Source organism: Giraffa tippelskirchi, chromosome 11 (genome assembly GCF_054371585.1).
Source record: "Giraffa tippelskirchi isolate mGirTip1 chromosome 11, T2T-mGirTip1v1.2.pri, whole genome shotgun sequence".
NCBI classification, from domain to species: Eukaryota; Metazoa; Chordata; class Mammalia; order Artiodactyla; family Giraffidae; genus Giraffa; species Giraffa tippelskirchi.
This window is the reverse complement of record NC_137285.1, coordinates 303628-329892: the sequence shown is the minus strand read 5'-3', so window position 1 is coordinate 329892 and position 26265 is coordinate 303628. Positions and strand designations below refer to the sequence as shown.

The 26265-nt window shown below is 62.8% G+C and overlaps 1 protein-coding gene across 9 annotated transcripts; it reads left to right on the top strand.

Annotated features, from left to right (window-relative positions):
- Positions 1 to 2022: 2022 nt before the first annotated feature.
- On the top strand, positions 2023 to 22660 carry TANGO2 (transport and golgi organization 2 homolog). Of its 9 annotated transcripts, none has more exons than XM_081541924.1 (10): positions 2023 to 2048; positions 9678 to 9771; positions 13653 to 13741; positions 17852 to 17971; positions 18314 to 18428; positions 18935 to 19005; positions 21018 to 21171; positions 21467 to 21571; positions 21881 to 22045; positions 22624 to 22660. In XM_081541924.1, the coding sequence occupies exons 2-9, from the start codon at positions 9716 to 9718 to the stop codon at positions 21999 to 22001; spliced, it is 831 nt and encodes a 276-aa protein (XP_081398050.1). In that variant the 5' UTR covers positions 2023 to 2048; positions 9678 to 9715; the 3' UTR covers positions 22002 to 22045; positions 22624 to 22660. The 9 variants fall into 9 exon arrangements, with proteins under 9 accessions (XP_081398050.1, XP_081398049.1, XP_081398051.1 ...); XM_081541923.1 differs by having other exon boundaries at positions 22273 to 22660; XM_081541925.1 differs by having other exon boundaries at positions 2023 to 2302.
- The last annotated feature ends 3605 nt before the right edge of the window (positions 22661 to 26265 follow it).

The window sequence follows — 26265 nt, the reverse complement described above, 5'->3', positions numbered from 1 at the left end:
GACGGCGAAGTGGGATTTCCACCTCTCCAACCCAAGCATGGCTGCATCCCGTTTGCAGATAAAGGGAAGGTGCTGGTCAGGAGGGCTCGGCCGCTCAGGGTCCCGCACCTCTGGGCCCAGTGGTTTGGGGCAGATTGCTCTGCGGCTGCTGCCCTGTTGTCCCCCCGGGCATGGCCACTCGCCTCCAAGCCCCGGGTCCTGCTTATCCAACACTACCAACTCTCAGCTGGACTGCAGAATCCAGCTGCCCAGAGGGGAATCACTGGCACCACCCAGCTTGACTCCCTTGCCAGGTGGTGGGAGTGAGGACTGAGTGTCTCTCACTGGGTCTGCCACGTGCTGGCCAGGAGCCCTGGGACACGGGGAGTTCCAGGACATGGGGAGCCTTGAGACATAGGGAGCCCAAGGACAGGGGGATCCCTGGACACGGGGGGCCTGGGGAGTCCCGGGACAGGAGTAGTCCTTGGACATGGGGAGCCCCAGGACAGGGGAGCCCCAGGACACAGGGAGTCCTTGGTTTCCTTGCCTGCAAGGGCTTCTGTGGACTTCCAGGAGTAGCACAGATGAGACAGCACAGCAGGGGAGCGGAATGGGCTTTCAGGGGTGTCATGCAGGTTTGAGGTGGACTCTTGCCTGGCGTTAATACCAGCCAGGCCCTTGCCCTCTCTGAGTCCCACTTTCCACAGGGCATCAGCTCTCCAAGAAAGGATCAGGCACCTACATCCTCACTGCAGGGCTGCGGAATTAATCCAGCCACTGCCACTGGCCACCTGATTCTGACTTCAAGCAAGTGACACATCATTGCTCGGGGCCTCGATGTTTGCATCTGTACAATGGAAAAATGACAGCTGTGTCCTGGAATGCTGGGTTAGAGCACTTAGCACACTGAAGGGAAGAGCCAGCTCATTGGAAAAGACCCTGATGCTGGGAGAGACTGAGGGCAGGAGGAGAAGCGGGCAACAGAGGACGGGATGGTTGGATGGCATCACCGACTCAATGGACATGAATTTGAGCAAACTCTGGAAGACAGTGAGGGACAGGGAAGCCTGGCATGCTGCAGTCCATGGGGTCTCAAGAGTCGGACAGGACTTAATCATTGAACAACAACAAAGCACATTGTTGTGTGCGTGTGCTCAGTCATATCTGACTCTTTCTGACCCCAAGGACTATATATAGTCCACCAGTCTCCTCTGTTCATGGGATTTTCCAGGAAAGAATACAGGAGCAGAGTGAGTTGTCATTTCCTCCTCCAGGGGATCTTCCGGACTCGGGGATGAAACCCGCATCTCTTGCATCTCCTGCATTGGCAGGCGGATTCTTTACCACTGTGCCACCTGGGAAGCACCATTATTAGCAACCTTAATATAACTGTCATCCTCGTCATAGTGTGCTGAGGGCCCATTTGGAGCAAGCCCTGGGTCTCTGAATCTCCACTCAGACCCCAGACACAGTCCAGAGGCCGCTGTCCTCGGGTAAGGGACCTAGTCAGTGGCTTTTGCTCAGTTGTGATGGTGTGGAGATCAGGCCGGCAGCCCTGCATCCTGGGGCCAGCCCTGCCGAACAGCCTCGAGGCGGGTTAAAGGCTGCGGTGACCGGTCCGACGTCTGTCCTGAGCGCAGCAGGGACGTCCGCGGTCAGAGCTGCAATGGGGAAAGATGGCCAATCCAGAGGCATGGACTGGGGAGGCGGGGAGGCAGCCCCCAGGTACGCACCCTGCGGAGCCTCCTGCAGGGCCCCGCGCAGCCCGGGCCGCTGGGCGGGCAGGGACGTGCCCACGAGGGTAGGGCTGGGGGCCGGCGCCGTCCTGCCCGCGGGGGTGACGAGGCTCCCCCGGGCGCTTGGCGCAGCCCTGGGGTCGGGGCGCCGGGAGGTGCAGCCCGGAGCGACGGCGCGGGCAGCCAATGGAGCCCGGGCTTGCGCCGCGCCGCCCCGCCCCCAGGTCTGGCTGCCCAATGGCGAGCGCACGGGCGGCGGGGGGCGGGGCTGGGGCGGTGGCGGCTGCGGCGCGCGGGCGCGGCACCCGGAAGTCGGCGGCCGCGGCGGAGGCGGTGAGTACGCCCCGGGATGCGGGCGGCGTGCGGCGCTTGGCGCGGGGCGCAGGGCTCGGATTCGGCAGCGGCCACCGCGCCCGCCCCGATTTCCCCTTCTCGAGGCGGTGATTGCCCGTCCAGCGGCCGGTCCGGTCGGAGACCGAGCTGACCCCGGCCGACGGAGCGTCCTTCGCGTTCCTGAAACCGCGTTTCCAGTGTCCCCGCTGGGACGGGTCGCGGGCCTCGCAAGCCCGGCCGGTGTCCCTGCCAGGGTGGGTGGGCTACGCGGCGGTGGGCCGGGGAGCCCTGAGTCACGCTGCTCCCTCCCTGCGCCCTGCTGCAGGGGATAGCTGATGCCTGTCCAGGGAGGCAGCCGGGGCCAGGTCATGTGCGTGCCTGGACACGGCCTTCCTGGGCTGGCTCTGTCGTCAGGCCCTCCCCACGAGAGTTCAGGGCAAGGGGCTGGGCAGGGCTGCACCCCGGGTAAGGCCCTGTAGCCACTGGTCTTGAAGACCCTCCTGCCCCAGCAGCTACCCCGCGCGCCTCTGGGCCACAGATCTGGTGGCCGTGGGCCTTCTGCCCTTGGACAGCTCCCGAAGCCCAGCCGGCCTCTACTGGGGCAGTCACGTGGTCAGCCAGGCCTGCCCTGCTGTCCTGCTGTGGGCCTGCCCACCTGTGTCTTGCTTTTGCTGTCTCGGACAAGGGACTGAGCTGTGAGGGGTGCCTGCAGCCTGGAGCTCGTGGGAACTGCTTTCTGCTGCTTGCGCCTTGTCCTCTGGGCAGCCTTTCAGGGCAAGTGTCTGTTGGCCAGACGACAGCATTCACAGTGAAGAAAACTCAGGCTGAGGGCCAGTGGTGTCTCCAAGGTCACTCAGAGCCAGGCTGGCCTGTCCTCCCGAGCCCCTCTCCCAGAAGCCTTCCTGCCTCGGGTGACCTGTCGGGTGGGGTGGGGTGAGAGGGTGGGCGTGTTGGCAGGTGGACACAGCGGAGCCTTCCTGCTTCCTGGGGCCCAGGGCTCCCGGTGGGCAGAGCGTGCTGTCCTGGCGCTCCCACCCACTGGGACCCCTGACCGCAGAAGCACGCGTACCCCAGTACCGTGGCTTTGTGTCACTGGTGTGTCTGCAGGCCCTCGGACCAGGCCACCAGCCGTCTGCTCTGCCCCGCTGCCCTGTCCCTGAGCTGTTAGGATGGCCTCACACGCTGTGTGTGTTCATTTCTGGGCTGTCGCTTGGGTTGTGCTTCACCCTGGTGTGGTCACATGCAGTGTCCCGGAGCCTTAACCCTGTGCTGGCTGCAGCTCTAGAAGGCCCCTCCTGGCTGCTTGGCTCCCTGCGTGCTGCTTCTGAGGGTGTCTGCCCGTGCCCCAGGCAGGGAGGCCGCTGCAGGTGGGGCCACACTCGTCACTGACAGCCCGAGTGTGTGAGTGCGGGTGTGTCAGCCAGTGTGTCAGGACAGTTGGTTGGTCTGGACCTCGGGGTTTGGTGATGGGTTCTGAGAGAACAAGGTTGCCCCTGGGCCACCAGGTTCCCTTCTCAGGGTGTCGGTGCAGCTGTGTTTCCTCCGTCTCAACTTTCTTTCTAGGTTGCAGAAGTGATGGGTACACGCTTCACAGTAAAGAGGCCCAGCCCCCACCATCGGCTGTCTCTGCCGGGTCTCCAAGACCATGCCGGCTAGAAGTGCTTGCCTCCACACTCCTTTGAGGGGCTGGTGGGAGTGCCCCCTTCCTCCCCTGTTAACCCGTCGAGCCGCAGGGCTAGCGCCCGGCTGTGGGGAAGCTGTGTTCCTGGGGGGATGGGGACCGAAGTGCAGAGTGTCCGGCGTGCGCCATGACTCCCTGCGTCTCTTGTTGGTGTTGCTCTTTTGAACCCTGAAGGGACAGTGACACTCGCTGTGAGGCTGTATGAGTGCCCCTCAAATGGCTCTAAGATCTCAGGAAACATGGTCGCCGTAGAAAATGTGTCGTCGTGAAATGCCACTTATCAGCCAGAGCCACAGAGCTGGGTTGCGGAGTCGTGGGCGGGGAGGGGGCGCGGTGGGCAGTGGCAGGGCGGGCAGCGGCTGCTCTGAATGATTAGGTTGGGACTGCAGGCTTTCTCAGCCCGGGGCCGGGAGCAGTGACACCGTGTCCCCGCGTGTTTACCTCCTGTGCTGGCGGCCGCTGCGAAGTCACCCGTCACTTGTCACTTGTGAGCAGCTCTTGCCTGGAGCTCCGAGCTCCACCCCGCGTGGTGGGCGGGGTGCCCGGCACCTTGGCTCCAGGCCAGATGGGCTGGCTGGCTGGCTTTGACTGCCTTTCGCCAAGAGTGTGCGGTGCCGGACAGAAGGAGTGGGCCTGCTGACCCCAGGGCTGGGTCACCCCCTGCACAGAGCCCTAGGAAACAGCTGGAGGAGACTGATTGCCAGGCCCCTGGATCCCTCCCCCGCACTCACCCCCACCACTCACGCACATGGGTCCCCCACTCCTGGCTCCTCTGGGCGGTGTGCCCGCTTGTCCCCAGGTGCCCCCCTTCCCGAGGTGCCCCCCTTCCCCAGGTGCCCCCCTTCCCCAGGTGCCCCTTCCCCAGGTGCCCCCCCTTCCCCAGGTGCCCCCCTTCCCCAGGTGCCCCCCTTCCCCAGGTGCCCCCCCTTCCCCAGGTGCCCCCTTGTCCCCAGGTGCTCCCCCTTCCCCAGGTGCCCCCCTTGTCCCAGGGTGCCCCCCTTGTCCCCAGGTGCTCCCCCTTCCCCAGGTGCCCCCCTTCCCCAGGTGCCCCCCTTCCCCACGTGCTCCCCCTTGTCCCCACGTGCTCCCCCTTGTCCCCACGTGCTCCCCCTTGTCCCCACGTGCTCCCCCTTGTCCCCACGTGCTCCCCCTTCCCCACGTGCTCCCCCTTGTCCCCACGTGCTCCCCCTTGTCCCCACGTGCTCCCCCTTCCCCAGGTGCTCCCCCTTCCCCACGTGCTCCCCCTTCCCCACGTGCTCCCCCTTGTCCCCAGGTGCTCCCCCTTGTCCCCACGTGCTCCCCCTTGTCCCCACGTGCTCCCCCTTGTCCCCACGTGCTCCCCCTTGTCCCCACGTGCTCCCCCTTGTCCCCACGTGCTCCCCCTTCCCCACGTGCTCCCCCTTGTCCCCACGTGCTCCCCCTTGTCCCCACGTGCTCCCCCTTCCCCACGTGCTCCCCCTTGTCCCCACGTGCTCCCCCTTGTCCCCACGTGCTCCCCCTTCCCCAGGTGCCCCCCTTCCCCAGGTGCCCCCCTTCCCCACGTGCTCCCCCTTGTCCCCACGTGCTCCCCCTTGTCCCCACGTGCTCCCCCTTGTCCCCACGTGCTCCCCCTTCCCCACGTGCTCCCCCTTGTCCCCACGTGCTCCCCCTTGTCCCCACGTGCTCCCCCTTGTCCCCACGTGCTCCCCCTTGTCCCCACGTGCTCCCCCTTGTCCCCACGTGCTCCCCCTTCCCCAGGTGCATCCCCTTCCCCAGGTGCTCCCCCTTCCCCACGTGCTCCCCCTTCCCCACGTGCTCCCCCTTGTCCCCACGTGCTCCCCCTTGTCCCCAGGTGCCCCCCCTTCCCCAGGTGCTCCCCCTTGTCCCCAGGTGCTCCTCCTTCCCCAGGTGCCCCCCCTTCCCCAGGTGCTCCCCCTTGTCCCCACGTGCTCCCCCTTCCCCAGGTGCATCCCCTTCCCCATGTGCCCCCCCTTCCCCACGTGCTCCCCCTTGTCCCCAGGTGCCCCCCTTCCCCACGTGCTCCCCCTTCCCCACGTGCCCCCCTTGTCCCCAGGTGCTCCTCCTTCCCCAGGTGCTCCTCCTTCCCCAGGTGCGCCCTCTTGTCCCCAAGTGTGCCCCCTTGTTGAGGTGTGCCCCACTGTCCCCGGGCTCTGTTTGCCTTTTCAGCTGAGGGTGCAGTCCTCCACCCCTGGCAGCGGTCACCTGAGCGTGTAGGTCTTTGTGCCAAACTCTTGGCCGCTGACTGCCCCAAGCCAGGGCTCGATCTGGCCTCCCCGGTCTGCTGAGAACCCCTCTTCCTGCCCCACCTCGGGAATAGCTCAGAGCCCTTGGGGATGGAGGGCAGGGTCTGTCAAGGTCTTCTCATGGGCAGCTTATGGGAGGGTACCCAGGTTCCCCTTAGAAGGGCACACGTTGTAAGTGCCCAGCTCGTGGGATAGCACAGAGCAAGCCCAGCAGGCCGCCGCCCAGATCAGGGTGTGGACCCCCCTCCAGCACTGAGACTGAGGCACCCCTTCGGGTCCCTGGACAGGCAGGCTGGCCTCTGGCTCCGGGAGCGTACTTCCTCACCCACGTCACTTCACGGACACAGGCGCCTGCAGTGCCTGGCGTGCCCGACCTGTCAGTGTCAGTGGCTTCTGCGAAAAGCTGAGTGGGAGACCCCCGCTCTGAGACAGCGCAGCGCGTGCCGAAGCTCGGGGCCCGAGGGGTCGCGTGGTGCGCGTCCGGGGAGGCCCGGTGGTGCAGACAGGACACCGTCCGCTGGGGAGCACGGGGGTCCCTGGCTCACACCTTCCACCCAGGCAGACACGTCTGAGAACGGAGCCCAAAGGCAGCCATGCGCAGAGGTCAGGAGAAAGGGGTGTCGCTCTGAGATGAGGGGGCATGTGCTGTGCAGCTTGGATGGAGAGACGTGCTCTAGGGGGATGGGCAGGCTTGCACGGGGGCAGCTCACGCAGCGGGCAGGGCCACCCCCCTGCCACCGTGCTGCAGGACGGCGGCCAGCAGACCCTCGGAGCAGTTCCTGCCACGGGGTGGGGACACGGACTGACGGCCAGTGGGCAGGAAGACGGGGTGGCGGCATCCTGTGCAAGCTATGACCCTCGTGTGCACCCATACTTTTCCGAGAAAGGTCTGGAAGCACACAGCCAACCGGAAACTCCTGGGTGACCCGGGGGTGCCCCTCACCGTTCCCCCACCCAGGGTGTCCAGCCATCTCTCAGTCTCCAAGCTCTGGTCCTGGGAGGCCTCCTTTCTTCAGCCCAAGCCGCCATCTGGGGCTTCCTTCCCCGGGACCTGTCTGGGGCCTGGCTGCACCCCCAGTGGGACGCACGTGGGCTCAGCACTTGGTGCTGGAGGAGCCCACCTGGGACGTGCCAGGCCGGGATCGGCCGCCGCTGTCCTTGCCCTGCCTGCGGCCTTGGGGCCCGCTCTGCTCCAGGTCCGCATGTACCGGGCCCAGAGACCCGAGTTCCGTGGCAGCCGCTCCATCAGTGGGGATCCTGCCCCCAGCCCGGGTCCCCCCGGCCACCCTGCTTGCTGCGGGCCGAGCCCCCTCGCCCGCAGAGGATGGGCGGCTGGTGTCCGACTGCAGCCGGCACCCTGGCAGGGGGCTGTTACCACCCCCCTGTCCACTAGGCTGGGCGGCTTCCTCCAGCACCCGGTGCCCCCAGCTTCGCCCACCTCCATGCATCCACCCCGTGGTGGGTGCGGCGCCTGGTCCGGCCTGGGACCTTCCTGGCCACCCAGCCCTCGGGGCTGTGCCAGGATCGCAGAGTTCCGACTTCTCAGGCTGCCCTGGGCCTGTGGGCACCCTGGGATGCAGGTGGAGCTGGGCTGGGCGGGGTGGGGACCCCCCGAGAGGGCCAGGAACGGCGTCCCCAAGCACCCCGGCCTGGCGCCCTTCAGGGTGACCTCGTCCTGACCCCAGCCTCGGTGTGCTCGGGGAGGAGGAGCCTCGGCTCACCTGGAGCACTGGGGCCTTGACCCTCTGCTCGCTGCCCCGCCCCGATCGGAAGTCTCAGGGAGCAAGTGGAGGGGAGCGCCTGGGTGCCCCGCCGTGGGGCTGTGGGGGGATGCCAGTGCAGTGTCCAGAGCTTGCCCTGGGAGCCCTGGAAGGCAGGGGGCTGTCACGGAGGACTCAGACACCAGAGCGGGTGTGGAGCTCCTTGCGGGGCTTGGGCGGGGCAGGCCAGGAGGCGGCCCCGGAGGAGGACGCTGGGGGTCAGGGCGGGGCCAGGGCAGCAGGCCTGCTGAGTGGGGGGCGAGGGACTGGAGAGAAAGGCAGTTCCTGACGGTCCCCTCCCCAGGGGCTGGCTTTCCTCCCGTCCCTCCTTCCTGATGACCGCGTCTGCGCCGAGGCCCACACCTGCCCGGAGACCCGTTGCGGCCTTCCTGGGACCGGGAGCCCTGCTCACCGCCGCCTCCTGCGGGGAGGGGAGGGGCTCTGCATCCGGCCCCTGCTCACCAGGGGCTGGTGCCCCCCCCCCCCGTGCCGCAGCCTGGGCTGGACATGGCGGGGGAGGCGGGCCAGGGAGGGCACGTTCAGCGTGGCGTGTTCCCGGTGAGGCAGCCCTCCGTCCTGGCGGGGCTCGGGGTTGGCGGCAACCCAGTGGGGCTCCTCCTGCTGCCTGCAGCCAGCCTGGTCGCTGCAAATGGCCCCGGCCGACCCGCCTGGGGAGTCCGTGTGTCTGGGAGTGACCAGCCCCCTGGTGGGCGGGGCTCTGTGTCTTGGGTGCCGCACTCTGGTCACGGGGCAGGTGGGATGCCGGGGTCTCGTGGCACCCAGCGGCTGCCCATCACCCCGCCCTGCCTCCTGGGTGACCCCGCTGGCCGTCTCACCTCCGTGTCTGACATGCCCCTGCGCCGTCGGCTGAGGTCCCACTCATGCTCACCAGCATGCTGTTTCTGCTGTTTTGTTCATGGCCACGCCGTGGGGCTCGCCGTCCCTTAGTTTCCCTGACCAAGGATCAAACCCGCGCCCCTGTGTTGGGCACGCAGGAAGGTCCCTGAGGCTGCTGCTTCTGGAGGGTCTTTCCGGCGCTGGGAGGCCCCCGGCATCCTCTCCGCACCCGTGTTCCCAAGCCCCTTTTCTGCGCTCAGACGGGCGGGGAGCCCTGCTGTTCTTGCTCGCCGTCCTCCGTCTAGTTATGCGGGTCTGTCCTGGGAACTATTCCAGAGACTCTCGGAAGTCCAGGGTGAAGATGGAAACTTTGGTGTGCCCAGTGCCCAGGGGCACTGCCAGCGCAGACACCCCTCAGACCAAGTCCCTGGGCATCTGGGGTGGCCCTGGCTCTGCACATGGAGCTTCTTAGAGAGCCCCCCACTTTTGTGCACCTTCCCTGCAGCCCCTATGTCGCTGTGCAGACACACTGGGTCCCTGTCCCCTCACTCCCGAGGCTGCCAGGGCCTGTGGGCACCACTGGGGAGAGTTCCAGATGTGCCCAGTGCTCGCTGGCCACCCCGGCCAGACCCGCGAGCGCAGCGAGGGGAGGGGACGCCAGAAGGCTGTGAGTCGGGCAGCTGCCACGTGGCTCTGCGTCGCGGTTGCGGCCGTGTTGCTGGCCGTGGGCTCCGGCCTCTCCTTGGCGTCTCCGTGCGGGACGGCCAGGGCTCCTGCACCCGCTCGCCTGCTTTGAAGGCGGGTCGGTGTGCTGGGAATGTCCTCCTATGAGTCCTGAGATGGGAGATGCTTTGTTTCAGACCCCAGACCAGGGAGCAATCGCCGGCCGCCAGGGCCAGCGAGATCACCGGCCTCGGGGAAGTATCTGACCACTGCCTCAGAGCACGTTTACGGAGACAGGCGAGCGTCACGGCATGCACCACGCAGCCCCTCATCCAGCGAGGGTCTGGGCACCGAGGGCTGGCTCAGTTTGGGCAAGGGGGCTCTGCTGATTCGGGAGGCGATCCTGCCGTCTGCCGTTCACTCAACGTGTCTCCTTCTCCTGCAGAGCTCGTGACCTGTGGAGCCAAGCCCTCCTCGGGACTCATGTGCATCATCTTCTTTAAGTTCGATCCTCGCCCTGTTTCCAAAAATGCGTACAGGTAACCCCCCCAGGCTGCACCCACTCTCCCTCTTGGCCTCGGGAGCCTGCCATCCTCGGGAGCCCGCGTCGATGTGCAGAGGTGCTCAGACTTGGCCGCTGGAGATGGCTGCATGGGCAGGACGGAGGGTGGGGTGGGCGCGCGCACAGCCTTGTGCCCCCAGCTGGGGACCCGGCGGCAGCAGGACGGAGTGGCAGCGAGGGAGACTGGCCTAGGGGCCGCAGCCTGCATGGTGATGGCCGCCCGTGCGGGGGTCAGGGGAGCCGGGGGACCAGCTGGAGCAGACAGGAGGCTGAGGCCAGGGAGGGGCTGCCGGCTCTGGGGGGCCCCCTCCGTCCTCCCGCTCCATGGTGGGGACGCCCCAACATTGATCCAAACGGAGAGTGAGGCTGGGTTGTGACCCCCAACCACAGATGAGTCACCGGTGCAACTGCTGGGAAGTCGCCATTGTCCCAGGACCTGGGTCATTTCAGCTGCTTCTCGGACGCCTGACGTGTGGGTGAGGTCACTCACTCCAGGCCAGGGAATGAGCGGTGCCCAGCGTCCCCTTCTTGCGGGGGTGTGGGCCACAGGGCCAGGCTGGGGGCTGGGAGCTGGCCCTCAACAGCCCCCAGTAGAGCGAGCTGTGAGTCGGGGTCCAGCCAGTGGACAGAGCCCCAGGGCTGTGATTAGAGCAGGGAGCTCTAACATGGGATTATTAGCCACTGGGGTCAGGGTGTCTGGGGGCAGAGCCCGCCCTCTACCCCTGGGCTGAGCCTCAGACTGGGCTGGCACACGGGGTGGCCAGAAGCTCTCTGGGCACTTGCTGGAAGTCTGCCCGCTTGCACTGGCCTCCATCTGGGTTGTGTCCCGAGCCAGGGAGCGAAACCTCTCCACCGCAGTGTCTCTCTGGTGCCCTCTGCTGACAAAATGGGGCCCGCAGCTGCTGCGGAGCCCTGGGAAGGGCGGTGGTGGACGCTGGTGCTGGGCTGCGAAGCTCTCCTACAATCCAGGCCCACTGCACGAGAGTGTGTGTCCTGTGGGCTGTTTGGCGGAGCGCCCTCGGGGGTGTGGGGGGTGGGAGACAGCGTGCCTGGTGGGGGGCTGGGGTACGTGTGGGGGCTGGGGTACATGCGGGGGCTGGGGTACGCGTCGGGGCTGGGGTACATGCGGGGAGCTGGGGTACACGTGGTGGGGCTGGGGTACATGTGGGGGCTGGGGTACGCGTGGGGGGGCTGGGGTATGCGTGGGGAGCTGGGGTACATGTGGGGGCTGGGGTATGTGTGGTGGGGCTGGGGTATGTGCGGGGGATGGGGGTATGTGTGGGGGGCTGGGGTACGCGTGGGGGGCTGGGGTACGCACGGGGGGCTGGGGTACGCGTGGTGGGGCTGGGGTACACATGGTGGGGCTGGGGTACGCGTGGTGGGGGCTGGGGTACACGTGGGGGCTGGGGTACATGTGGGGGCTGGGGTACATGTGGGGGCTGGGGTACATGTGGGGAGCTGGGGTACACATGGTGGGGCTGGGGTACGCGTGGGGGGGCTGGGGTACGCGCAGGGGATTGGGGTACGTGTGGGGGGCTGGGGTACGCACGGGGGGCTGGGGTACGCGTGGGGGGGCTGGGGTACATGTGGTGGGGCTGGGGTACATGCGGGGAGCTGGGGTACACATGGTGGGGCTGGGGTACGCATGGGGGGGCTGGGGTACGCGCAGGGGATTGGGGTACGTGCGGGGGGCTGGGGTACGCGTGGGGGGGCTGGGGTACATGTGGTGGGGCTGGGGTACATGTGGTGGGGCTGGGATACACGTGGGGGCTGGGGTACATGTGGGGGCTGGGGTATGTGCGGGGGATTGGGGTACACATGGTGGGGCTGGGGTATGCGTGGTGGGGCTGGGGTACACGTGGGGGCTGGGGTACATGTGGGGGCTGCGGTATGCATGGGGAGCTGGGGTACACATGGTGGGGCTGGGGTACGCGTGGTGGGGCTGGGGTACACGTGGGGGCTGGGGTACGCGTGGGGGGCTGGGGTATGCGTGGTGGGGCTGGGGTACACGTGAGGGCTGGGGTACATGTGGGGGCTGGGGTATGCGTGGGGAGCTGGGGTACACATGGTGGGGCTGGGGTACACGTGGGGGGGCTGGGGTACACGTGGGGGGGCTGGGGTATGTGTGGGGAGCTGGGGTATGTGTGGTGGGGCTGGGGTACGCGTGGTGGGGCTGGGGTACACGTGGGGGCTGGGGTACGTGTGGTGGAGCTGGGGTACGTGTGGTGGAGCTGGGGTACGTGTGGTGGGGCTGGGGTACGCGCGGGGGGCTGGGGTACATGTGGGGGGCTGGGGTATGTGTGGTGGGGCTGGGGTACGCGTGGGGGATTGGGGTATGTGGGGGGGCTGGGGTACGCACGGGGGGCTGGGGTACGCGTGGGGGGGCTGGGGTATGTGTGGGGAGCTGGGGTACACATGGTGGGGCTGGGGTACATGTGGTGGGGCTGGGGTACACGTGGGGGGGCTGGGGTACGCGTGGTGGGGCTGGGGTACACGTGGGGCTGGGGTACGTGTGGGGGTTGGGGTGAGTGTGAGTGGCTCGGCAGAGCAGCTCGGGGCCAAGGCTGCTTGGACCCCTCATCTGTGCCCTGCACTGCACCCCTGTGTTGCCCTCCACTGCCCTCTCTTTTGGGGCACCCACCCCTTCTCATGTCACCTCCCATTGCCATCACCCCTGGGGCCCCAAGCTGAGCACCTGGCTGAGGCGATGGGTGGGTGTTGGGGTGCACAGCCAGTGTTCCCCACCAGCCAGTGTTCATGGAGTCAGGCGTCCACGTGAATAGTTCTCTTGGAGAGTTTTGAGGATCTGACCACGGAGTACGGGCTGGCCCCCGGCCCCATGCCAGCCCATGCTGCTCAGAGGGTCCCTCAGCAGAAACAGACACTGGGTCTCTGGGGGTTTTCAGGGTGACTCCTCCCACTTGATCACCACCTGTGTTTGTAGTTGTTTCTGTTGTTGTTTTTTGGGGTATTGGGGCCCTGCCAAGCCTCACTCAGGATTTTAGTTCCCTGATTAGGAATCACACCACAGCCCTAACAGCAGAGGCACGGAATCTTAGCCCCTCCACTGCCAGGAAAGTTCCTCTAGACCTCGGGGTAGTCCTGAACGTTTGTTTAGACTGTTGGGGAGGTTGTGTTTGCTGATGCTAGTGGCCATGGACTTCCTAGATCAAAAGCCAAGAAACTAGAGGCAGAGGAACAGCTTGTTGTTTTTTAGTCACTAAGTCACGTGGGACTCTTTTGAGACCCCATGGCTTGTAGCCCCCTTAGGCTCCTGTGTCCATGGGGTTTCCCAGACAAGAGGACTGGAGTGGGTTGCCATGCCCTTGTCCAGGGTCTCTTCCCGCGCAGTTATTTTAACTGGCAAAACGGACCAGAAACCTCGTTTTCGTACCTCAAAACCAGTGCTCTGTAAACATCAACATGTTTGCTAGTTGCCAAATAAATATTTGTTTGATTCATAATACTAAACGGGAAGGAAACACAGAGAAGTCCTCAGCTGCCCCCTCCCAGAGACACCCCAAAGCACAGGAGGGAGCAGCCCTGGGAGACCGTCAGCGCTGGTGGGGGTTTCACGGGGGGTCCTCAGGGAAGGGGCCCACGGCCAGAGGAGGCGCCTGGTGCCCTGTCCCTGCTGGTCGGGGAGCGGGGCTGAGGCAGGTCAGCTTTCTCCTTCGGGCGAGGTTGCTTCCTGACTACCAAGGCGCCGTTGTCTTGGTAACGAGAGGAAAACCCCGGCTGTTCTGCCTTTCCGCGAGACCGTCCACCCACGTGAGACCGCCCGAGTTCCCGCGAGACTATCTGCCCACGCGAGATGCTCCAGTTCCCGCGAGACCCTTCTCCGTGCTCTCTCCTCAGGCTCATCCTGGCCGCCAACAGGGATGAGTTCTATCACCGGCCGGCCAGGGCCGCGGACTTCTGGGGGAGCAACAACGAGGTCCTCAGCGGTGAGTGTCCCCGCAGCCCTCCAAGCGCCTGGGTGCCCTGGGGAAGCGGCTGGAAGGTGGGGGCTGTACCTGGATCCACCCTCCGCTGGGGCTGGTCCTGCACGAGTCCAGGCCGAGTCCCGGCCGCTGTCCTCAAGGCAGCCTGGCGGTACCTGCGTATGTCAGCCACAGGCTCTTCTGGTGCCCTTGCACACCCTTGGCCCCAGGGAGGGCCGCTGGAGTTTGGGGGCCCGGGGCTTGGCTGGCGGGGCGGGGGCCGATGGGGGCCCTGTGGAGCAGAGGGGCCCCTTGGAAGGAGCAGCTCCCGGCCCTGCAGGCAGGTTCACCCAAAGGGCACGTGTGCAGGGCTCGTGTGTGGGCCAGGGCCCTCGGACATCCATGCAGGCTTCCTGTGTGCAGAATCGGGCAGCGGGGCCAGGCAGAGGAGACCGGGCGCAGGGAGAATGAGCAGATCCTGCCAGAGGTGGGGAGAGTGCTGAGGGTGGGGCGGGGTGGGCTGGCCCCTGCACCCTGAGCTCTGGGTGTGGTGGTCCTGTGTGTGGGGTCTTTGCCCAGGCTGGCCTGGCCTGGCTTCCCAGAGGCCCGGGAGCCACCGGAGGAGGATTGTGGGGAGCCGGTGGGCGCGGCCGAGGACCATCCTGGGTTTGCTGTTGTTGTTCAGTCGCAAAATCGTCACCAACTCTCTGCGACCCCATGGACTGCCGCATGCCAGGCCTCCCTGTCCGTCACCAACTCCCTTGCTTGCTCAAACGTGTGTCCATCAAATAGGTGATGCCATCCAACTGTGTCATCCTCTGTCGTCCCCTTCTCCTCCCACCTTCAACCTTTCCCAGCATCAGGGTCTTTTCAAATGAGTCAGTTCTTCACGTCAGGTGGCCAAGTATTGGAGTTTTCAGCTTCAGCATCAGTCCTTCCGATGAATATTCAGGACTGATTTCCTTTAGGATGGACTGGTTGGATCTCCTTGCAGTCCAACGAACTCTCAAGAGTCTTTTCCAACACCACAGTTCAAAAGCATCAATTCTATGGTGCTCAGCCTTCTTTATGGTCCAACTCTCATATCCATGCATGACTACTGGGAAAACCATAGCTTTGACAGTACAGACTTGTGTTGGCAAAGTGATGTCTCTGCTTTTTAATATGCTGTCTAGGTTTGTCATAGGTTTTTTTTTGCATCTTACCCAAAGTCTTTGCCTATTGTGAGGTTGTAAAGGTGTTTTCCTCTGTGTGGTTCTGGAGGCCTTCTGGTTTTATGCTTAGGTCTGTGATTTCTGTGAAACACCAGCCTGCCAGGTCTTCATTTGCTTGTGGTCACTCTTGCTCATTTGGAGAGAACCATCATCCTTTTTTTTACAGTTGATTTACAGTGTTGTGTTAGTTTCTGCTGTTCAACACTGATTCAGTTTTACATATGTACATAGATATTCTTTTTCATAATGTTTTCTATTATGGTTTATCACAAGATGTTGAGTACAGTGTTTTGTGCTACGTAGTAGGATCTTGTTTATTCATCCTATATAATATGAGTTTGCCTCTGCTAACCCTGAACTCCCACTCCATCCCTCCCCCGCTCCCTTGGCAACTACAAGTCTGTTCTCTGTGTCTGTGAGTCTGCTGCTTTCGTAGATAAGTTCGTTTGTGTCACATTTTATTTTTAGAGTATTTATTCAGCTGTGCTGGGTCTTAGTTGCAGCATGGGGACTCTTTAGTTGCCACATGCAGGATCTAGTTCCCTGACCAGGGATCGAACCTGGGCCCTCTGCGTTGGGAGCACAGAGTCTTAGCCACTAGGTCATATTTTAGATTCTACATATAAGCCATACAATATGATATTTGTCTTTCTTTGTGTGATTTACTTCACTCAACATGACAATCTCTGGGTTCACCCATGTTGCTGCAAATGGCATTATTTTGTTCTTCTTAAGGCTGAATGGTATTCTGTTGTAGAAATATACCACAGCTTCATCCATTCATCTGTTGATGAATGGTAAATTTACTTTTACATTGTGGCTGTTGTAAATAGTGCTGCAGTGAACATTAGGGTGCGTGGATCTTTTCACATTATTTTGTCCAGATACACACCCAGGAGTGGGCTTGTAGGATTGTATGGAAGTTCTATGTTAGTGTTCTAAGGAACCTCCGTCCTGGTCTTCACAGTGGCTGCACCAGCGCACACTCCCACCAGCAGTGTCGGAGGGCTCCGTTTTGTCCGCATTCTGGGAGAGCTCCCCTTGACCACATGAGTGTCCGGGTGCCGAATGGGGCTCTTCCTTTAGTCAGGTCTGCCTGACACCCGTCCTCAGCACACGTGTCTTTCCTGCCGGAGTCCCGCTCCAGCTGGTCCAGGGGTCCCCAAGGGATGAACGGCGTCGGCGAAAGGAAAAGAGACAGAGAGTTTTTGATGGCCCAAAGACCACACTCTTTATTGCTTTAGTTTCTATTTATATAGCATATGATCTTCTACGTAATGATTCTTACAATATTTTTCCATGAGATCAACATCCCCTGATTGTAAGATGTGTTAAAAGTTTTTTCCTAGTCTATTGTCACATTTTGGTTACATGTTTACCCCAACACCTATTTTTATTTTACTAGAACATAGTCTATGAATCATATTATTCCATCTACTTTTTCTGTACAGCCTGCTACTACAGCGAATACAGCGTCTTGCTTCAGTCAATAAGTACCATAGTGGTGTCTTAAGGGCAAAAAGTTTTTCATAGTACAGCCATTGTCAGTGGTGGTTTGTTTACCATCTACCCAGATAATACAAGACTATTTCTGGCAGGACAAGTCTTTTGCAGTTTACCTAGAAACTATTTACAATACAATTCATATAGTTCTTTCCCATTTATGCTTAGATTCTGAGGGGAAAAGGCAATTGGCTTAGTTTCTGCAATTTTCCCTGATACATGACCCAAGTTTTCCAGTCATCAAAAACAATCTCCTCATGAGGCCAGGTCACAATAGGCTTAGGGCTTGTTTCCCAAATGATCATGGCCTTATTCCCTGGCTGAATGTTAGGGACCCACCAGTCAGGGGCCTCAGTAGGTTTAATCATTTTTGGAATGTTTCTCTGGGGCAAGGGATCATTATTCTTTTTACTGGACTCTCATGACCTCATCGTGGAAGCCCCTACAACTGCAGCCATCTAAGAATGAAACAGAGTTAGCCACAGCAAAAGCATCGAAACAGGAAGGAGCGAAGGTCCCGATCCTGGAGAGAAACGCTTTGCAGTCTCTTCTTGAGTGGCGCCGTGACTTTGTCACCCGGCAGTAGTTCCAGAACGGCTCCCAACACTTTCCTGTAACGTTTTCCTGTGTGTTTTGAAAATCATTTGGTGCTGTTGTAAATGATTAAATTTTCATTTTCCAGTTCTTACTAGTATTTACTCATTAGTTATGGAAGGCTTTTTTTTTTTTTTTGTAGATTCTCTTTGGGTCTTCTTCACAGACAAATAAGGGCAGTTTTATTCCAATACTTCTTTCAGATCTTTCCGTCTTTTAGTTCTTCTACTATTGTAATTTCCCTGGAGGAGGATAAGGCATCCCACTCCAGTATTCTTGCCTGGTAAGTCCCATGGACAGAAGAGCCCGGCAGGCTACAGTCCATGGGGTCACAAAGAGTAGGACATGACTGGGCGACTTAGCACGTACTGTAACAATTTATTATTGTTGTGACAATAATGTGTTAATGACTTAGCTGTTTTCACCCCAGTCTTCAAGCGAAGTGACCCCACCAGCCTAGGAAGTCGCTGTCTGGTGGCTGTAGCCGCCTTGCCAGCCCTGGGTGGGCCTCTGGTCATGGAGCATTGTGGTGCGAGAGCTCCTAATGAAGCCTGGTCCTGCCCAGGGATGACAGCCACTGTCCCTGCGCCTGATCGGGGCCTCGTGCGGTTCCCGCAGCAGAGCTGGTGCTGTGGGTGCCCCAGCCTGACGCCCACCCAGGTGCCAGCATGTGTGTGCGGGGCTGGGGGTCCTGGGGACAGCAGGTGTTGTCCCGGATGAAGGTCACCCCCCCGGACCCGTGGGCCTGCAGGCTGCCTCATCCCGCAGAGTTTGAGCCCCTGGTCAGCCCCAGGGCTGCTGGTGACACGGTCGTGTGCTGCAGGGCTGGACATGGAGGAAGGCAAGGAGGGCGGCACGTGGCTGGGCGTCAGCACGCGAGGCAAGCTGGCCGCGCTTACCAACTACTTGCAGCCGCAGCTGAACCATGATGCCCGGGGCCGAGGTACGGGGCTGGGGGCTCGCGGACACCTGCAGGGGTGGGAGGAGGGGCGAGGAGAAGGGCTCTGCAGCCCCCAGGCCGGTGACGCTTGGAGTCACCTCGGCCTGGCTCTCGACCACTGTGTGGTCACCCCCGTCCAGTGGACACATACTGTCTCCCTGACAACGTCCCCTCCTGCTGGCCCTCCCCATGGGGGCTCAGCAGGAGGATGTTCAGAGTCAGAATTCTCGGCGCCCACCTCCTCAGCTGCTGGTTGGTGAGGGGGGCTGGTCCGGGGGGATCGTTGTCCCCGGGAGAGGTGCTCAGTCCTGCCGCCCTGCCGTGGGCGTGTGTCCCCTGCCACAGGTGAGCTCGTCGCCCAGTTCCTGACCTCAGACATGGACAGCTTGTCCTACCTGAAGAAGGTCTCGGCCGAGGGCCACCTGTACAACGGCTTCAACCTCATAGCGGCCGACCTGAGGTGGGTCTTCAGGTGGGGACGCCCCCCGCACCACCTGGGACTGGGCCTTGGGCAGTGAGGCGACCCCAGGTCCTCCGCGGGCTCGGGAGCCATCTGCCGGCCTGTCCAGAGCCTCCAGGGGGCTGCGATGCTGGCCAAGCCAGCCGTGGGCCCTGTCACCAGAGGACGTGGGGCAAGGGGCGTTCCCCACCCGGGGTGGGGTGGGTAGCGAGGGGCAGGGAGGGGCAGGGGCCTGTCCCCACGGTGGGAGGAGCAGTTCACCTGGGGAGGCCAGGGCCTTGGAGCCCCGGGTGGCTGCCCTGGCTGTGAGGTACAGGAGCCAGGCTGCTGGGACCCTGCGGGGGGCTGGGGCCACGGGGACGCGGCAGTCGGGTTGTGGGCAGGCCCATGTTGACGCGCAGAGAGGTGTCGGGCTGGTCGGGCACAGGCAACTCGTAACAGCAGTGCCCATGTGGAAGGGTGTGGCCCCCGTGGCCCCGTCTGACCCTCTCTGCCCTCGGCCACAGCACAGAGAAGGGAGACGTCATCTGCTACTACGGAAACCGGGGGGAGCGGGAGCCTGTCGTCCTGGCGCCAGGTGAGGCCGCTCCGGCGAGTGGCACAGGGTGGGCTGCTCCCCTGGGGTCCCTTGCCACTCTCTGGGCCCCGGGGCCCCACCGGTGTCTGTCCTGGGGCTGTTTGCAGCTGTTCGGGACCCTTGTGGCCAGTGGTGCCTATGGCCTCACCTGGCCCACAGGCGGGCGCCTTCTGCCCGTGCGGAGCCCCTGGTGCCCCCATTTCTGTGACCCCTGTAGCAGCGCCGGGACCCCCCACGTTGCCCTCAGCTGCGCCTGGAGAGGCTGCTCGTCCGCAAATCGCTGCTGGGATGGAATTCTTGTCACCTCCCCACTTCTGTGTCGTCCCAGAGCCTACCCCGGCCAATCCCTGTCACTCCTGTTTCTTTAAAAAAGCGTATCTCTTTTTTTCTTTATTCATGTTTGGCTGTGCTGGGTCTCCCTTGCTGGCCGGGCTCTCCCTAGTTGCGGCGAGCGGGGCTGCTCCCTGCGGTGGCTTCCCTTGCTGTGGGGCAGGGGCTCTAGGGCAGGGCCCCATAGTCATGGCGCGGGGGCAGAGATGCTGCACAGCACGTGCGGTCTTACTGGATCAGGGATCGAATCCCTGTCTGCTGCGTTGGCAGGTAGATTCTTTACCACAGAGCCACCAGGGAAGCCCTCCGTGTTACTTAAAAAAAAAAAGGAACTGCTCCCTGGAGCCGTGGCCACGCGGCATCCAGCCTGCCCGTTAGAGTGCAGCTTCAGTCGTTGCCGCTGTCCTCAGAGTGGAGCAGCCGCCATCCAAACCCCGCTCCAGAAGGCAAGCTCACCCCCGGGGCTGGCAGTTGCCCCCAGCCCTGGAGATCGCCGTCTGCTTTCTATCCCTGGGTTGCCCGCTCTGCACGCCTTACGCAGACGGGCGCAGACAGGACTAGCCTTCTGTGTCTGGCCTTTCCCTTTGAGGAACGCTTTCAAGGTTTAGCCTTCTGTGGTGTGAGTGAGGGTTCCGTTCCTTTTTGTGACTGAATAGTATTCCATCCTGTGGGTTTTCTGCCTCGTTTATCTCTCACCCAGTGAAGGACAGTTGGTTGTCCCCGCTCTTGGCTGCTGTGAACGTTGGTTCCACGTTTTAGTGTGGGTACGTTCATCTCTCTTGTGTGGGTTCTTTGAGTGGAGTTGGCAGATTATAAAGTAACTGAATGTTTGATGAATTGCCAGACTGTTTCCCAAAGCAGCTGCACCATTTTACATTGCCAGCAGGAACTTTACGAGTCTCGCCAGGACCTGTCACTGGCCGACTCCTCATCACAGCTGTCCCTGGTGTGATGTGGTCGCACTGTGGCCTTGGTTTGCATTTCCCTGGTAGTTAATGACATTGAGCAACTTTTCTGCTGCTTGTTGGTCATTCTTCTGTCTTATTCGGAGAAATGTCTATTCAAGTCCTCTCCCTATTTTTCATTTGGGTCATCTGTTATTGAATTGCAAGAATTATTTTATGTATTCTAAATACAAGTCTCCCATTACTGACTCGATGGACATGGGTTTGAGTGGATTTAGGGAGTTAGTGATGGACAGGGAGGCCTGGTGTGCTGCGGTTCATGGGGTCGCAAAGAGTCGGACATGACTGAGCGACTGAACTGAACTGATTAGATATTTGATTTTTCTAACTTTTTCTTCCGTCCCGTCTGTCTTCCCACCTTCTCGTTGGTGTCTTCTGAAGCACGTCGCTTTAAATTTTGATAACGTCCAGTTTACGTGTTGGCACCTGGGGCATCGCAGGGTCAGGCTCCCTGACTCCGGCTGACCCTGGAGGGCAGCCTCCTGGCCTGAGGCTGCAGGGTTCCCAGCCTCAACCTTCTCAGGTGGACCCCACCTCGGGCTCCCCTGACTTAGGGATGGACCTTTCTCTGGTGTTGATTCCAATCACCCAAGCCCTCCCAACAGCCAGGCCTGGCAAGTTCCTGGAGACGGAGGCATGCAGAGGAGCGGTGGGTGGGTGGCGTGTGGGTCGCAGTCCCCCCACCCCCACACTGGCAGAACCCCCGGCCTCCTGCAGGGACCTACGGGCTGAGCAACGCGCTGCTGGAGACGCCCTGGAGGAAGCTGTGCTTTGGGAAGCAGCTCTTCCTGGAGGCCGTGGAGAGGGGCTGGGAGCTCCCCAGGGACGCGCTGGTGGCCCAGCTCCTGGACGTGCTCAGCAATGACGAGGCGTGAGTGCCCCCCGCGCACACACACCGAGGCTCTGAGAGCCGGCTGCTTCCGCCCATGGGGCCTGCGTGGTTGGGCCCCGGGCAGCCCTGGGGGGCCCTGGCACAGGGACGGGCTGGCAGTCGCTGTCCCGTGGCCCCCACAGCAGAGCCCTGAGTAACAGGCTGAGTGGGGGTTCCGGGCCCTGACTTGGGACCTCCCGGGAGCAGCTCGTGTGGTTCCCCCACCCAGTCTGGTGGACTCCTGGGCGCTGCAGGGCTGCGGGCTGGCAGCAACAACCCTGCCTCTGTCCTTCAGGCAGCTGCCAGACCCAGCCATCGAGGCCCAGGGCAGGGAGTACGTGCGGCCCATCCTCAGCAAGTACGCAGCTGTGTGCGTGCGCTGCCCGGACTACGGCACCAGGTACGACAGGCAGGCGCAGATGCCGCCTCTGCCCCTGGGGGGCCTGCCTCCCCAGCCCCTCCCGCTGCCTCCTTGGCTGGGAGCCCCGGGTGCTCTGCCTGGTCAGCCCAGGGCCCACCTGCTGAGTGGTGGGGGGTGGTCCCGCTGGGCAGGAACCTGTGGGGCCCCCAGCTCAGTGACCCCCCCACGAGGCCCAGAGGCACTGGGCCTGAGTGCCCTGACACCAGAGCCAGGCTGGGGCCCAGCGAGGCCCTTCCCACCTCTGATCTGCGCCTTTCGGGGCTGAACACGGGCCCTGCGCTCTTTCAGGACCAACACGGTCATCCTCGTGGATGCAGATGGGCACGTGACCTTCACGGAGCGCAGCATGTTGGGCTCGGACCCCACCTGCTGGGAGACCACCACCCATGAGTTCAGGCTGCAGAGCTAGCCCGCAGCTGCTGCGGCTGGGGCTCTGGGGAGGCCCTGTCACAGGTACTGCCCGTGACCTGGCCAGCGTCCCCCTGGGCAGAGCCCTCTGTGTGAACCGTCTGCGTCCCCGGGTCTAGCTCGGGGTCCAGCCTTAGGCCCTGGAAATGACAGAGGCCTGCAGTCAGGGTGCCAGGCCTCCCCTGCCTGTGTGCAAAGCCCTGTGTGACACACATCACGCAGGCAGGCACACACGGCAGGCCACAGGCATGTGCACACGTGCTCACACACAGGCTCCAGGCGTGCCGCCCACAAGAGCGAGTCTCACCGCGATCCAGACACAAGAGTGGATGTCTGCTTTACAGCAGCCCCTCCTGTCCTGGCCATGGCCCTTGCTGCCCCCAGCCCTGCTCCTGGAAGCGGACAGGCCCTCTGGGGGGATGAAAGCCTCCCCCCTAGAGAGACACAGCCTGGGGCTCGGGGGTGCCGCGTGCCTGGGGCCGTCCACCAGGGGCGTCCGTGCGCACTGCACTGCCTGGGGCTCTGGGCTCCAGGCAGGCCCGTCTCAGGGAGGGCACACAGGCGCCTCTGCCGTTCTCCTTCTCCCGAGGAACTAAACGTCATAGGACTCTGTCTTTGCACAGGGAGCGTTGACAATAAAACTGAGTCCGGTGCATTCTACACCTCGACTGTGAGACGGGATGACCGTGTGGGCTGGGGAGCTGCCCTTCTGGTCCGCAGACCCTGGTGCAGCTGGGCGCTCCGCACCCCTGGGAGCCATGTGGTCAGGCCTGCAGAGGCCTGTGGGTGGTGGAGGGGCTGTGCGCCAGCGAAGAGGGCAGTGGCATCCATCCTGCTCGCAGCCCCGAGCCCTGGTTTTGGACGAGCACCCTGGCACTCCTGTCTGCAGCTGGGGCTGGGCACCTGGAGTCCTGCGTCCAGCGCGGGCAGCCAGCTTTCCTCCGCCTCAGCGGCCCACCCGTGACCTGACGGCTCGGGTGGGCTGGGTGCGCCCAGGCCCGCCCTGCCTCCCTGGCCCTCCTCTGTCCGCTCTTCACCCCTCGTGGCCCAGTGAGAAGTGGCCCCATGTGAGGTAGCCTGTGGCGCTCCCCGCACCCCGCACCCCGCGGAGCCACCATCGGCCAGGCCCTTGGCTCCGGCCAGCGCCCTGCCTGCCTCACAGGCCCCCGCCTCGGCCAGCCATGCTGCCCTTGGGGGCGCCGCTGGTGCAGGGCCATCCGGAGAGGCTCTCAGATGTCTGCTCCCCCACTCCCCACGCGCCCTCTGCCCCACGCTCCTGGGCAGCCCAGGCCCCGAGGAGGGAGCTCCAGACTTGGCTCTGTGGTTCTGGGCTGACCTGGGTGCTCCCTGGAAGATGATGCTGGGCTCCAGCCTCTCGGGTGACCTCGTCAGGTGTTTCCAGAGGCAACCAGAAGAGTCAGTAGGAGCGGTATCCTTATGAAAAGGGACACGTGGGCACAGGGACAGGCAGGCACGCAGACAGACGCCTGCAAAGGCTGGGGCCAAGCTGCTTCCCACCAAGGAGCCCCAGAAGCGGGAGGGGGGCCTGCTGCCCCCTGGAGCCCTCAGAGGGAGCAGGGCCTGTGACGGACACCCCAACCTCAGACAGCCCGCCTCGAACCGGGAGAATAAATCTCTGTTGTGTAAGCCCCTCACTGGCGTACTTTGTTACGGCAGCCAAGCAAAATAAAAAACCGTGACCTTGCTTTACACACCAGGAAACTGAGGCCTGGGGAGACACAGGGACAGCCTCGCAGGCCAGGAGGGGGCAGGGTGAGGCCAGGTGGCCCTTGGGGTCCAGCCATGCTGGTCTTGCCCCATTTGCCCCAGCTCTCACTGCTGCTCCTGCCCCAGGGCCTTTGCTCTGCGGTTCCCTCTGCCTAAAGGGCTCCTCCCGCAGATGCCCATGCTGCACTCCCCCTCCCCTACCCCGCAGGTCTTTGCTCAAGTCCTGACAGTCACCCTGTCTGAGGCAGCCTCCCGGTCTTGGTCTCTGCTGCACAACAGAAAGCCCTTGTCTTGACAGGCTGTGCATTGACCGAGTGTTGCTCGTGTGTCTCCCGGTCGGAACAAGAGCGTGAAGACCTTTCCTCTTTTCCACCCCTGTGTCCTGATGCCCTGGCCAGATAAGATAGTAGAGCCAAGGATGACAGTACTGGCCCTCTGCACGCCCCCTTGGCTTAGGCCAGTGTCTGGAAGCAAGGTCTCTGTTGTTTGGAGGATTCAGGACCTGGGTTAGCTGTCTCCTGGAAGTGCCTTTGATATGCCCAGAAGAGGCCTCTGTGCTTGTCACCAGATGCGTCTGATCCCTGAGTCCCTGCTGGGGTCTCTTGTGCCCCTTCCCTGATGAGCTGCTTGTTCTCCAGCCCCAGGATGGCCAAGTGGAGGTGTGCAGGCAGAGGCTGGAGGCCTGGGGCTGAGTGATGTAGAGGCGTGTCTGTAAGCACACCACCAGCGAGGGATGCAGGGATCCTCAGGTCTGGTCAGTCATTCGGGCCTGGGTACCTGGCTCCTGTCTGCAGAGGACCCCCCCCCGCCTCCCCCACCCTGTCTTTTGGTCTCCTGTGCTGGCAGAGACCCCCTCGAGTGAGCCAGGCTGAGGTGGAAGCCCAGAGGGAAAGGTTTCCTTCCCCAGCATGTGCTGGAGTTCCAGCTTCCAGGCATTGATCTTTGCGACTCCGATGCTGGAGCCAGCTGGGGACAGCAGGGCAGTCCCGTGGAAAGGGCCTTGTCTGGCACCTGCTTGGTGCCAGGCCAAGTGGGAAGTTGGCTGTAGTGTGCATGGGTGAGGTCTTAGGTTTGACTGGGGTAGGTGGCAATGAAGTGTGAGGTGGCTAGCTGGAAGGTAGTGGGCTGGGGGTTCCCATGGGCTCTGAGTGCACTGGGCAAGGCCAGCAGCTGGCCGAGTCCAGGAGCCAGACCCTCATAGGGCTCAGTGCCTGCTGTGGGGTGCCTGGTGCCAACCCCCTGGCGCAGCCTGGCAAGCAGAGGGTAGGCAGGGAGGGAAGGCCTAGGTGGGCTTCCAGCTTAGTGACCTGCAGCACCCCTCCCCCGGCTTTTTGTAGGAAATGATTTCAACTTGCTACAAACTTGAAAAATGGAACAAAGAATCCAACACCCTTCAGAGATCCAGTCTCAACACCTTAGCTAACCACAGTAAACATTTACAACCATGAAATTAGCATTGCTACAATACTGTTAACTAATCTGCTGACTTTTGTCCCACTAATAACCCTTGCCTGAGCTCAGACCCCCTTATCACACTTAGCTGTTGCTCCTCCGGCCCTAGAGAGCTCCCCAGTCTCTGACTTGAACCATCTTGACATTTTTTGAAAAGCACAGGCCATTTTGGGGGTAGAAGGACCCTCTTGTGGGTTTGCCGGGTCTTTGTGATTACACACGGGTTTTGCCTTTGAGGCTTTAGTATGTCCTCAGGAGGCCCTCCGTATGTCCCTTTACTGGGGTTTTTCCCTCCGTTTTTTTATCGAGGCATCTTGAAGACACAATGCAACACGTCTTGATCCGCTCTGATGGTGGACGTGCGCACCTTTGCTGGGGCGCCTGGCCGAGCGGTCTTCCGAGTTGTCTCCTGCAAAGTCACCGTCTTGGCCTTGGAGCCAGGGAGTGTTGGGGCGGGTGCGGGGAGGGGCAGCTCTGTAACGGCGTCAAACTGACGGGCCCCGCCCGGCCCTCGCTCTCGGCCCTCGGTCCGCACCGCCGGCTTTGGTCTGCAGCCGTCTCCGTGCTGGCAGCCGCCGGCGTTCCCGGGAGTTCCCGCCTCGGCAGGGGCAGTCCTGGCTCCTCGCGCAGGACCAGCGAGCCGAGAAGAGCCGGACAGCGGCGCTCTCCTGTCTTTGCCGCCCTTATCGTTACGCTCACCGCCTTCACACGGAAAGCGTGGTGGCCGGCGTGCCTGCGGTCTCGCCCAGACCCGAGGCGAGCCCTGGGCTCCCGCGCCCCCGCTCCCGGCGTCCCCCGCGCGCCCCGCTCCCGGCGTCCCCCGCGCGCCCTTCGTTCCCGGCGCCCTCCGCGGCCGCCGTCCTCTGCGCGCCGAGCCCCGCCCTGGCGGCGACCGTTAGCGCGGCGGCCGCCTCAGCGCCCGGTCGCGCCCGCGCAACCGCGCCGTTCATTGGGCCGCGCTCCGCGGCCGCGAGCGCCGCGCGCCGCCGATTGGCGGCCTCCGCAGCCCGCCCGGCGGCTCCCCCAATGCGGGCAGGCCGCGCGCGGGATTGGCTGCGCGCGCCAAGGCCCGCCCTCCGCTCGCT

Excerpts from the sequence above, each read along its gene's own strand:
- TANGO2 (XM_081541924.1), top strand. The coding sequence starts at position 9,716 with ATGTGCATCATCTTCTTTAAGTTCGATCCTCGCCCTGTTTCCAAAAAT. Across the intron at positions 13,742-17,851 it reads CAACAACGAGGTCCTCAGCG|GGCTGGACATGGAGGAAGGC; the intron begins GTGAGTGTCCCC and ends CGTGTGCTGCAG. Across the intron at positions 21,172-21,466 it reads GTGCTCAGCAATGACGAGGC|GCAGCTGCCAGACCCAGCCA; the intron begins GTGAGTGCCCCC and ends TCTGTCCTTCAG.